Source organism: Calonectris borealis, chromosome 2, assembly GCF_964195595.1.
Source record: "Calonectris borealis chromosome 2, bCalBor7.hap1.2, whole genome shotgun sequence".
In the NCBI taxonomy this organism is placed as follows: Eukaryota; Metazoa; Chordata; class Aves; order Procellariiformes; family Procellariidae; genus Calonectris; species Calonectris borealis.
In genome coordinates this window covers 14,944,111-14,957,026 of record NC_134313.1, presented here as the reverse complement: position 1 = coordinate 14,957,026, position 12,916 = coordinate 14,944,111, and the positions used below count along the sequence as shown (strand labels likewise).

Genomic DNA, 12,916 nt, shown 5'->3' with positions numbered 1-12,916 from the left:
GACACATCTTATATCTCACAATTTTGTGAAATAGCAAAGAAAAAAGCGTCAACGTTTCAACTACATTTAGTTACATAAATAAAAAGCAGCTTGATTTTTCTTAATTTACCTTCTTATGACAAGAGTTTTGCTATTGCTAACACTCCCTCTTCACCTCCAAATCACGCAAGAATGAAAATGTAACTGCATGACTACTCACATCTTCTGGGAACAGGTGCAGCCTCTGCATCATAGTTCTTCTCTGAAGGTTTTTTGGAAGCATTCTATAAACAGTCAGTTTAACAATCTGAGGAAAGATAACATGGTAACAAATAATCAGACCGGCTACGAATAACATGAAAAAGGTAAGCTGTGTTTCCCTCTGCCCATTCCATTAGTCACTGAACCTCTTTTCAGTCAACTTCTTTCATGCTGAAAAACTCTGGCACCACATTCAGAAGGTGCTCTACACTTACTGTTTCAGAAGAAGAAATGCTTACTCCCTGTTATATAAACACTTACTCTAACAGCCATATAGAAAATTTCAGCTTACAAAGTTAAGAGCTGTATTTAGCATTGTGGATGATTGCATATGATCATTCAACTTTGAAAAGAATTGAGAAGCTTGTGGTAACTCCGTATCATATTGCGCATTTATATGCACATGTTATTGAGAAAAAAAAAAAATAGGCTCTAACAAATTTATCAAGTATTCCCAGCAACTAGTTTAACACTGTAATTTGCTGTGTTTGAAATTCCTATATAATTAATGCATCATATCTTAAGCAAAGCTGACATATCAATACATTGCATTATGCACATACTATATTTATATATTTATGCACTTGCTATTAGTTCCAGATGAACAATCTCACTTCTGAGTATCAGGAACAAATAGAATTTGTACATCTACACTAGATGATGCTTACTGAAAAGTAACAAAATTCAACAGGATTTCTCTTGGACTCTAGTATAGATGCCTGTAATTTAAATACAAAACACATTGTTACAGACTTCTCCCAGAAGGGAACATTTGTAAATGTAAAACAAGGCATGCAACTGTAGGAGACAAAAAGAGTTTTACGAAGGACAGCAAGGCATTTAGGGGGAGACCTATGTGCAATTTTCTAAGTAGAAGGAAACCCTGTGCTCCAAGCCACCCAGACATAAACTAGCTCCAAATCAGAAACCACCCATGCTTAGAACAATGTTAAGCTGAAGTCAATAAGTCACACTGAAATGCAGTGCACTAAGCACAAACAAATCTCCCAGGCATCCGGATATTTTGAAAAGTGTATTGAGCAAAGTTGCTTCTTTTTACAAAATTAATTAAAGGAAATAAATTGAAATTTTAGAGACAATCACTAATACTATGTTCCCAGCTGGAACCACATAGTTAAGACAGAATGATTAATTGTTGCAAGTGAAATTAATGAGAAGTGCAGGTTCTTAAACTTGGAGGCATTTCTACTTGGATTCTGAAGTTAGTAAACACTCGGATAGTTTGGCCCCAGTATTATTTTCATTTTACCATGTAACAGACAGTAATGTTGTCTTAGGATCCTCATAAATATATACTATATGCCTTGAGAAACTCTGAAGGCATTTAGAGAAGCCTCAACATCATGAAGATTTTCAGGTGTTACGCAGCCAGTACCACAAATCTGTGGACAAATGTAATAAATCAAGACGACAGAAGAAATACATCAGGTCGGGCAGAGTAAACTATAATGTTGATACTTTCTCTAATAAAAATTAATAAGCAACTATTAAAAAACAAAGATGAAAACTAATGCTTTTAGGGATAAAAACTATTCATGCTTGTATAGCAAACTACAGTCTATTTAGTCAGTATACCATGTGCTTAGACAAAGGCAAGATGAAGATAGAAAATGAACCTTCGCTGGTTTACTTCACTGAATACTGAAAATCAAGTGACACACCATAACAATATAAGAAAATACACACAATATAAGAAAATACACGGATATTAACAGCAGCTCATGTGAACAGCCCTTTTACCATTAGTAATTTTCATTTCGTACACTTATTTTCCTTTCTACCCAATATTTTTCCTTATAGCCAATGAAAGATCAAAATACATCAGATCTAAAACAACAGATCCAGAGACTTCACAACATACTGCCTAACTGTGGGGATTTTTTTCTTTATCTAAAAATTACTTTTAACTTCAGATTTTGATAGAACCAGTGTTAATTCCTTACATTAATAAACTGTACGTACACATGGTCCAACATATGACCTATAACCTACAGATGCCCAGAGCTAGTTATTTAATGATTTCACTCCAATAAAAAGAGAGACTTCTAAATACTTAAATGAACATTGTTAAATATTTTACTTCTTCAAACAACCAATGTTTGTGTCTGATTTTCATCTTCCTCTGCAGCATGTGGCACAGACATCTGTTGAAACAAACCAGTGAGCTAGACGAAAAGCTGGTCTATGCTGTTTGTAGACACTTCTGCCTGGTCAATCTGTTCCGATTTTTTTAGCCACATTACAAAGAGAACAGTTCAGTTGTAAAAATGTGCCTATTAAAAAGTCACACTGGAAAAGAATGATTGATTTATATGCTCAAATTAAACAGTGAGGAAATACTTTCAACGCTGTGTACAGACACTGCAGAATTGACAACCTCAGGTGACAACAGACTAACAGACTTGAGAATGATAATGGATAATGAATGATCATGGATAATTATATATTCAATAATAGTTTCTATAGATAAGTATGCTAAGTGCAATAAGCATAATCCAAGGCATGCTGTAGTACATCTGCCAATCTCCATGCTGTTCAAGAACTCATTTGGCTTTCCGTGCCCTCTCACACATGCAAGAAGTGCATTACTGCAAGATCGACAATAGAAAAATCACCCTCACATGAAGCATGAACCATTTCTTACTGCCAGACAGACCATAGAACCATAGGATGGGGCATCCACAACTTCTCTGGGCAACCTGTTCCAGTGTCTCACCACCCTCACAGTAAAAAATTTCTTCCTTACATCCAGTCTAAATCTACCCTCTTCCAGTTTAAAACTATTGCCACTTGTTCTGTCACTACAGGCATTGAGGAAAAGTCTTTCTCCATCTTTCTTGTCCCTTTTATATATTGAAAGGCCACAATAAGTTCTCCCTGGGGCCTTCTCTTCTCCAGGCTGAACAACCCCAACTCTCTCAGCCTTTCTTCACAGGAGAGGTGTTCCGTACCTCTGATCATTTTCTTAGCCCTCCTCTGGACCTGCTCCATCGGTCCATGTCCTTCTTGTGCTGGGTACCTCAGAGTTGGATGCAGTACTCCAGGTGGGGTCTCACCAGAGCGGCATAGAGGGGCGAGGTGGTGATAAACTATTATTTGAGACTTGTCAAAAGCCAAATAAGCATATTACTCAGCCAGCTGGCATGTAAATTTAAAAGGTCCTGCTATTCTGTACTTTTATTATTGATTTACTGCAAGGTAGTTAGTCCAACTACAGAACAGAAGGTCATACAGGGAGCTAGGACAGAGAAGGTAGTGCTGGAAAACCTCTAGCTTCCTTCATTTTAACTTCTGCCTCAAAGACTTTTCTACAAGCCGAAGCAAATCCAAACCTCGCTCCTGGAAAGACCAAGTTTACATCCGGCTCCTTGTCCAAAATTCTGCCTACAGCCAGAACCTCACTCTAACTGGTGTGATGACAAGTCAAAGAAGTTAGCAAAGTACAGGCTTAACTGAAGTTGTACAGAGTGCTTTTGCAACTTGAGTAAGGTTGTGTAACAGAAAAGGCAGATCCAACAAGCAATATTTACAGGGTATTAAGTAAGGGCTCTCCTGTTATCTGAACATGCTCAAGTTTTACTAAAAATACACCAACCCTAAATAAAAAGATATGGAATTGCAAGAAAAAGCCTGCTACTGACGTCATGCAAAACGCAAACCCAGATTCAATGCTCCCTGAAAGCACATATCAGAACATGCTGTTTAAGGAATTAACAACAACAATAAAAAACTTTCTATATGCTTGTAATACACTTCTAATAAAAGACAATTTTTATTGTTTTCTATGTGATTATGTTTACTTTGAACTATTAAAATAATAAGAGTTTAATTTTGCATGAAAGGTATAAAACCCAGTTGATTTCTGTGGGATTTCAAACTGGCAAAGAGGTCTACCTACCCACAGGTCTCACTGCAATCTCAATGTCAGTTTGAAACTAATTAGTACAGTTTAACAGTTTATTCAGTTAATTATGTATTCCTACTGCCTCCTCTCCCCAGTCCTTTATCTTTAATACTAGCAACCTGTAAAATTCCATAGCCTCATAAATACTCCTAAAGGCCATGACACTTTCTCCATCAGGTAAAGACATCCACCATCATATGTATACCGCCACCAGAGTGCTAATATTCTGGGATTTCTAAAGTACTGGAACGTCGTTTGCCCAATTTCTTTTGAATTACAAAATTCCTATTGGCTGCAGTTACAATTGTCATCTTGAATATTGCAATACCTTTTTTCCGAGTTGGCTAATTTATCAACTTACAGCATGCTCTTAATCCCACAGTTATATGACATTACGTTTTTAGTTTCCAATTTAAAGGGCTAATTAGAAGGAAAGGAATCTGAAGGCAGCTCTAGTAAAACTCTTGCACTTTCAGTCCCTTACTACACGGTCTAACATTTTATGAGTACAAGTAAATTAAAAATATATTTATTTGAAACACTGTGTAAGGCTTGAACATTTCCATTTTTGTGATAGGCTTTGGCTCACATGCAAGTTGCAGACTACGCCTCATGGAGAGCAAGTTCTGACAAAGATTCTTTGCCAGATAAAACACACTTTAAAGAAGGAAATCAACAGAGCAATACCACTCCTGATCCTGAGAAGCACAAAATAATTGGTGAATTTCCAGAAGAAAGTCTACCCTAACAGCTGAATTAAATCCAATAATCACCAGGAAGCAACTCTAGAACATGGGAAGGACACAGCGCCCCAGAGAAAACAAAATGATTAATTACAGGGCATACCAAAAAAAAAAACCAACACCTAGAAGAATTTCAGGAGATACACCAGTTACGCAGAGTACAGCTTAATACTACGTCTTCCTTCTTACCAGTTCTTGATTTTCTGTTCTGTATATGATACTGCTCTTTTCACCACATGTGTTATAAAAGCATACAAAGAACTTCACCTTTCTACCTCTGACAGTTGTACAAGCAGTAACAAAAGTGAAGGTTCTTAATACTGCTATAAGAATCATTTGGTCACAGACAAATTAAACTTCCAACGCATGCCAATTTGCTTTCCACTACTGTTCAGCACTTAAAAATCTAGTTCAATGTGTTCTTTAAATTAATACATTAATTTGCCCTGCAAATTCAAATAAGAAATGGATTAAGATTTTTTTAAACAAAGAAGTATTTATTTTTGTCTATTTTGAAGCAAAAGACCAAGTCAGCTCTAAGACTTATGTAGAGCACCTAGGGGTTTTAAGGTAACAGGTTCCATAACAATATTCTCCTCCCCATGCCATACTAACTTCTGTGTGCTACTAATCCAGACTTTGAAGTTTTGCTCTACTTAATTAAAAACATATCTGGTGTTTCAGTAACTGACTTTTAGTATGTGCATATTATATCAACTATCCCTTACTGATGCAAAGAAAATAGGCTTTCAAATACCAACAGCAAGATTTAACCATATTTTCTGTCTGAGCTTTTCTTCAAAAGATCATTATTATGCAGATATAATGGCAAGTCTATACGTGCAAGCAATTGATAAAGCACATTCAAAAGGAGAATTAGAACATTTTAAATCCCTTCATATCAGTGCCAGGAGCTGAATAAACCAGAACCGTGACACCCCTCGAGGCTTCCTCACAGCAGATTTCCATAAAGCTACCCTGCCTCGCTTAATAATCTTCCCTAGCAGGTAGCATTCATTCTGAACAATTATTGCCCATTATTTCTTTGTCAGAGGCAATACAGCCTCTGGATACTGCAAAGGTCAATTCTCTCACTGAGCATTTGGTATTAGCTAAACATGGTTTCTTCTTTTTCTTTTTTTGGGGAGAGTTTCTGATGCAGCCAAAAAAAAAACCACACCAAACAGTAAGCCAAGTTTTGCTTACTTTTAAAATTAGAAAAAGAATAAAAATTGATTGAAATCCTGACAGGATTACTACCTGGTTCTACAGATTACATTGGTCAACATATTTTGCAGGCATTTTAATTAAAAGCCATAAGATTTTTTCAGAAAGTTTTTTCCAAGTAATCTTCGCTCCCTCTCAAATCTGAGATTTAGAAGTACATCTTTTTGTCTTCCCTATCAAGTACTTCGAAGGCTAATTTTGAAAAAGTTGGTCTCGTGCCTATCAGCATTTTTCCAGCTAAACAAAACTTCTGCAAATTTTATTAAAAACAAACAAGAAACCCCCAAACTTCTATGCATTCCAAACACCTGCACCTCAAATAAAAAGGTTTACCTGTTTCCTTTATTTTCAAAAGACTGTCTTGGCAAAGAAAACACACCAAACCTTTCAAACAGATTTTTCTTAGCAGCCTACAATGGAAATTAATGTTGTCCGCTAATATATATCCTAAGGGAGTAATAATACCATACAGAATATTAGTATTATATTAAGGAACAGAAGGGCTGTTTCGAACTACAGCAACAAGCTGTTATGCTGCACCTAAAGAAAATATTGAATACCCTCACCTATGGGTGGTCCAAGAATTTACACTAAATCTAAGTCAGAGAAAGAAAAGGCTGAAATGTGAAGAAGCTACTTTTTTCTTCAACAAGCACTTCCGAAAGTAGCCTGGCCAAGTCCAATAGACAAGAGCTATTCTCTGCTATTCTCCAGAAGAGCAGACAACTGAAAATACTAGAAATTTTAAACAGATTCACAGACATTCCCCTCCCCATGCCTCCCAAAGGAACTCAAAGGTGCTAAAGCGGTAAAAATGTGCTAGACTATTTACTTTTGATATCTTTTTGGCAACACGCTGTAATTTTTACTCTTCCATAAAACCGAATTTTCCTGAAGTGCTGAAAAACTTGGCACAACGAACATGGAACTTTAAGTTCTATACAAAACATTAACTATGCAGACCTCTTTTTGTATTCACTGCCCCATATTAACATAAAAGATACTTAGAAGTGGGAAAAAAATAGTAATATTTTGTCAATCTCAGGCACAAAATTATACATCCGAGATTAAACACTTATAATAGGCACAGGTTTTTTTTTATTCTTTTCAACTAAGAAGAAAAGTAAAGGATTGGAAATGGTTGCCACGGGAGGCTTTCAAGACCAGCCTGGATAAGCCCCCAGCAGCCTTATCTGACCCAATAGTTGATAGTGCTTCGAATAGGAGGTTGGACTAGAGGTGTGCCGAGGTTCTGTCCAACCTGAAACACCCTATGATGATAAAACCTGCACGTGCACATTCAAAATTCAGCACAAGTCCTTCTGAAGCACTAATTACTACCTGCAAGAAATATAAAGGTCCAAAGTTAGTAAGATAGATACAATGATAGAATCATAGAATCATTAAGGTTGGAAAAGACCTCTAAGATCATCGAGTCCAACCACCAACCCAACACCACCATGCCCACTAAACCATGTCCCTAAGCACCACATCTACACGTCTTCTAAATACTTCCAGGGATGGCGACTCAACCACTTCCCTGGGCAACCTCTTCCAAGGCCTGACCACTCTTTCAGTGAAGAAATTTTTCCTAATGTCCAATCTAAACCTCCCCTGGCGCAACTTGAGGCCATTTCCTCTTGTCTTATCACTAGTTACTTGGGAGAAGAGACCAACACCCACCTCACTACAACCTCCTTTCAGGTAGTTGTAGAGCACGATGAGGTCTCCCCTCAGCCTCCTCTTCTCCAGGTTAAACAGTCCCAGTTCCCTCAGCTGCTCCTCATAAGACTTGTGCTCCAGGCCCTTCACCAGCTTCGTTGCCCTTCTCTGGACACGCTCCAGCACCTCAATGTCCTTCTTGTAGTGAGGGGCCCAAAACTGAACACAGGATTCGAGGTGCGGCCTCACCAGTGCCGAGTACAGGGGCACGATCACATCCTTATTCCTGCTGGCCACACTAGTTCTGATACAGGCCAGGATGCCATTGGCCTTCTTGGCCACCTGGGCACACTGCCGGCTCATGTTCAGCCGGCTGTCAACCAGCACCCCCAGGTCCTTTTCCTCTGGGCAGCTTTCCAGCCACTCTTCCCCAAGCCTGTAGCGTTGCCTGGGGTTGTTGTGCCTCAAGAGCAGGACCTGGCACTTGGCCTTGTTGAACCTCATACAGTTGGCCTCGGCCCATGGATCCAGCCTGTCCAGGTCCCTCTGCAGAGCCTTCCCACCCTCGAGCAGATCAACACTCCCACCCAACTTGGTGTCGTCTGCAAACTTACTGAGGGAGCACTCGATCCCCTCATGCAGATCATTGATAAAGATACTGAACAGGACCAGCCCCAAAACTGAGTCCTGGGGAACATCGCTTGTGACCGGCCGCCAACTGGATTTAACTCCGTTCACCACAACTCTCTGGGCTCAGCCGTCCAGCCAGTTTTTTACCCGGTGAAGAGTGCACCTGTCTAAGCCGTGAGCCACCAGCTTCTCTAGGATGTCAAACTCGGTTAAGAGAGAATATTAGATCATCATCCATCCCTATCTTGGTACCTTATGAAGGAACTATAAATGATCAAGCATGATACTGCAGTAAACATGTCTAAATTCTGACAACTATACTTACGACTTTCTGCCCCCCATGTAAACATAAACTATACCATTTTGCATCAAATTACTCATTATAATCTTTTTAATTAGCTGTGTACCAGTTTTTCCTAAACCCAGTCTCTCTGTATACTAGAAATTATGTTTAAACAAAACTGTAATGGAAAAATATTTATCTTGAGGATTTGTCTGTTTGGATTTAGACAGATGTAAGTAAAGACAGGGCTAAGCAGTACTGCAGTCCTACTATATACACACGCTCACAGAATCTTACAAGCTTTAATCTATTTCTTACACAAACCGAAAATAGTCATATCCACTGCAAAATCTCTATGTAACACCACGCAAGTTTACAAGGTGCTATGTCAACATCCTTTTCCTTGGAAGTAGTCTCTTCCATTAATTTAATGCCTTAATTTCTGTAACAGCACTATTTCCAAAAATAATGTTGACTGATCTGATGAAGCACTACACCAGGATGAGCTAGCAGGAGACAATAGGACCAAGGGCAGAAAAAAAGCAGTAGCCTCCAGGATGAAAAGAATGCTTTACAGAATGAAGACTTTGATTCCACAGAAAGGTACAATCTGCTTCCTACAACCTACGTAATTCCACTGGCTTCACAGGAATTGAATTTAACATGATTAAAAGAGAAAAGGTCTCTTTTTAATTCAAAGAAGTGAAATAAAGTGATTTATAAAAGTCTCCACAATAACTATGTGTCATATTTTGAAGATCCAAACGCTACTTAGTCTAGCCATTGTTCTCTTTACAGTAATCCTTTTTCAGGTTTTAATAGCTAGTTCTAAAAATAAAACATGTTAATAAAACACCATCATAATTCCCACCTTTGTCATATCCCAATGTATTTCACACCAAAACAATGCAACTAGTAAATAAATGTTTCTAGCCATAAAATCACTTGCAAGTCAAAATCTGTAACAGCTACACATACAGAATATATCATGCCAAATTACCATCCACTACTATCAGTTATGACAAAAATACATATGAGATATCTCTATGGGAGGGACATCTGAATGCTTCATTTTCAACAGAATGAAAGAGTTAATTGCTGAGGGCTCTCCACAATTCTGTTTAAAAAAAAGTTTCTCTTGCTAAATTAGACCAAGCCTTGAGCCACATCACCACTTGCTGAGCCTCTGTCCAACATACTTTAGTTATTGGCAATGCATTTAATCCTCCTCTGTTTGTACAGAAACTCATCTATGAGTCTGGCAAGAAAAGAGGTATTTCAGAATGAATGCCAGAAGGTAATTTATAGAACAGCCAATTCTCAGGTCCTAACAAACCAGTTGTGTTATACTGCCTCCCAGTGCACAGCGTCTGCCTGAAGCTCAAATGAAACAGGTTGAAGAATCCATTTTAGACATGGAACTACCAATAATTCCCAAAGGAATTACAACTATCTTAGAGTCTGTTCTCAAAAGCATTTAAGTTGTTTCAAAAAATTCTAGACAGAAAATAATATTGAACTGTGGGATTTCACTTCACTTTTAATAGAGAAAAATTGCAAAAGTAAAAATGAAAACTAGGCAAATTCATGTGGCGGACTGCTTTTTTATTAAGTACTTGTACAACATCTTGTACAAGAGAGTCTTGGAACAAACCAGGCTTTCTAAATCATAGATAAAAAGTTATTGACAAAACCCAAGAATTTTACAGCAGATAAAATTTCTCTAGGAAAAGGAAGAAGCATTTTTGTATTTTATACATAAGGTGACCCAAGCCAATGCATTTCAAAGTCAAAAATAAACAGGTATCTCTGTGGGCCTCATATCATGTTCTGAAACACTAGTACTTAGAGAATTCAGTCCTCCAATGCTGACCATTGAAAACCCTAGTAAAAGTAATTTCATAACTGTGTAAGTCAACATCCCAAAATGTTCATATCTAGCACCCTATTTTTTTAATCGGTAACAATTGGTAACAAACACATCAACACTGACATTCAACATGTATAACAGTCTAATACAGACATTTAGTAAAGAGGCTTAAATTCAATGTAATCACAATTTCTGATTCTTTCACAGACAATGAACACACAGCATTGCAGAAAAGATTTTAAAAAAAATCATTTAAAAAACCTACAGTTGAATTTTACTGGCAGAAAGAGGCAGGTGTACTTTCTAACATTTTTAAGATTAGCATTATTCTTTCTCGCTCTTAAAAAAAGTAGTAGGGTCGTTAAGCTGAAGTACAGCTTAGCTAACTTGAGGCAGTTTGCTTATAAGAAAGGTCACACCCCTGAAACTAAAGGCAAGTGCATCAGTCAAAAATGAGTGAAGCAAATGAACTTGATTTGCTCATTTGGACAGCGTGGAAGAATCACAAAAATGCACAACCTACAATCTGACCCTCAAAAGATGCTGTTTACAAAAACACCGTCACAAGCCAAGTTTCTAAGAGATGTTAGCAGAATGTTTGTAATTTAGCTATAGACATGCAGGTAACTGATCCCTTTTGTTTAGGGGAACTAATTAAATGAGAAGAGATCAGCTTTACAAATTAAAGGGAAGAAGGGGAAACACTTACAGCAGTTGGATCCTTCAAATGGAGCTGAGTTGCTGTCACTTGTTTGAAACCACCAGGATAGCTAGAAAAACAGAGCAAGCATACAAGCTTAATGCTATATGCTCAAGCACAATGTTGACACAAGTATCACTACATCTTGAACAACAGTGTAATGGTATTGTAAGCCTTCAAAAAAGGAAGTTGTTCTGACAAGGCCAACAACTGTACTTTATTAGAAAGATTCTATCCTGTCAAGTATCTAAGTTTAAGACCATTTGTACTTTCTTATTTATTCACTTGAGTATTAAAAAGTTTGTGTTTCACAAGCAGATGGATATGTTTTTAAAACTGCATATTAAATACACCATCTCAGCTACAGAATACAATGCGAGTAAGATATGCAAAACTTGGAAATGTTTCAAGATGATCAAGACTCACAACCAGCCTGTGGATGACATACGAGACAACCATTTTGAACAGTATTTATTATTTTCTTACTATTTTAAATAAACCTTAGCCTGAATTGGCATATCTACAGTAATAAAATCTGGCTTTTACTGCAATGCATCCACCTTTTGAAAGTCTATGTGATATGGTGAGTTGCACTAATTCACATTTATGCATATACTTTAAATGAATGATGCAGTGGTGCAAGAAATTACACGGACGTCAGGTAAAGCTGAGTTTCATTTTGATTTAATTACATTATTAGAAATCAACCTAACTGAAATGAAAATAAACCCAACATCATTAAAACATGCCCACTTAGGGAGCTGCACAGATTTAAGTACTTATTTTAATCGTACAATTCTTTTCACTTACTCAAAACCAACTTAGGTACTTAAGCCAGTGCTTTAACTTACACAGAAGTTAGTGAAAATGTTTAAGAAGTCATAGGTGTGGAGGGGGGGGGGAAAAAGCGCATTAATTTCCATCAACTCTGAACAAGAACTTCTCAGCAATTCAGCAAAGGAATTTCAGGATTGAAACATTAGTACTAGGAAAATTAGCTTTCTCAATGTCATTTATTCATCTCCCAACTGGATACATTTTAACACCTAGAGATTATTATCTAGTGTTGTCATTGTATAAAATAGGAGCAACTGTTCTCATTTGACTAAACAGATCATTGCCATACTGTCTGTAATTGATTATTGCACTTCCATCTGTAAACAAGTTATGTCTGACAGAATAATATATTGTACACTATTGTATATATCAATACACCTTGAGAGCATTTAATTTCTTACTAGTTTTTCCAATTTCTTTTTTTTTTCCCCATCCTCTGATCCAATAATATATCAATCTTGATATTTACTGTTAGGTAAATAGGTACTGGTAGGATAAAGTAATTGAAGTTGGCAACTGTATGTATCTTAAATGTGCTGTGCCAATAGGAATGTCTTCTACTGCTTAGCAATTAGAATAGATCATTGGGTTCATGGGTTCACACAAAACAACCTGGCTCACCAAATCTGTTAACTGACTCAATTGCTCTGACTACTTTTGAGTTAGATTATTTCCCTAACAACATACACTGGGGAAAAAAAAAAAAACGAAAGAAAAGAAAAAAAAAAAAGAAGAAAAAGTTGCATTGTTTTAAACATCATAACACATGCAAACAAAAACCAAAACATGTAAGCAGGAA

The 12,916-nt window shown here is 37.2% G+C and overlaps 1 protein-coding gene across 4 annotated transcripts in view; it reads right to left on the bottom strand.

Moving 5' to 3' along the window:
* Positions 1 to 12,916, bottom strand: part of MRPL13 (mitochondrial ribosomal protein L13) — a 36,502-nt gene that overhangs the window by 17,591 nt on the left and 5,995 nt on the right. For all 4 annotated transcript variants that reach the window (XR_012672271.1, XR_012672272.1, XM_075141235.1 and 1 more), the window contains exons 4-5: positions 11,290 to 11,350; positions 200 to 286 (exon numbers count right to left, since the gene is read on the bottom strand). Coding sequence is in view for 2 of the 4 variants with exons in the window: in XM_075141235.1 (XP_074997336.1) it covers positions 200 to 286; positions 11,290 to 11,350 (148 nt within the window). In the remaining 2 variants the exon portion in view is untranslated. The remainder of the gene's footprint in view (positions 1 to 199; positions 287 to 11,289; positions 11,351 to 12,916) is intronic.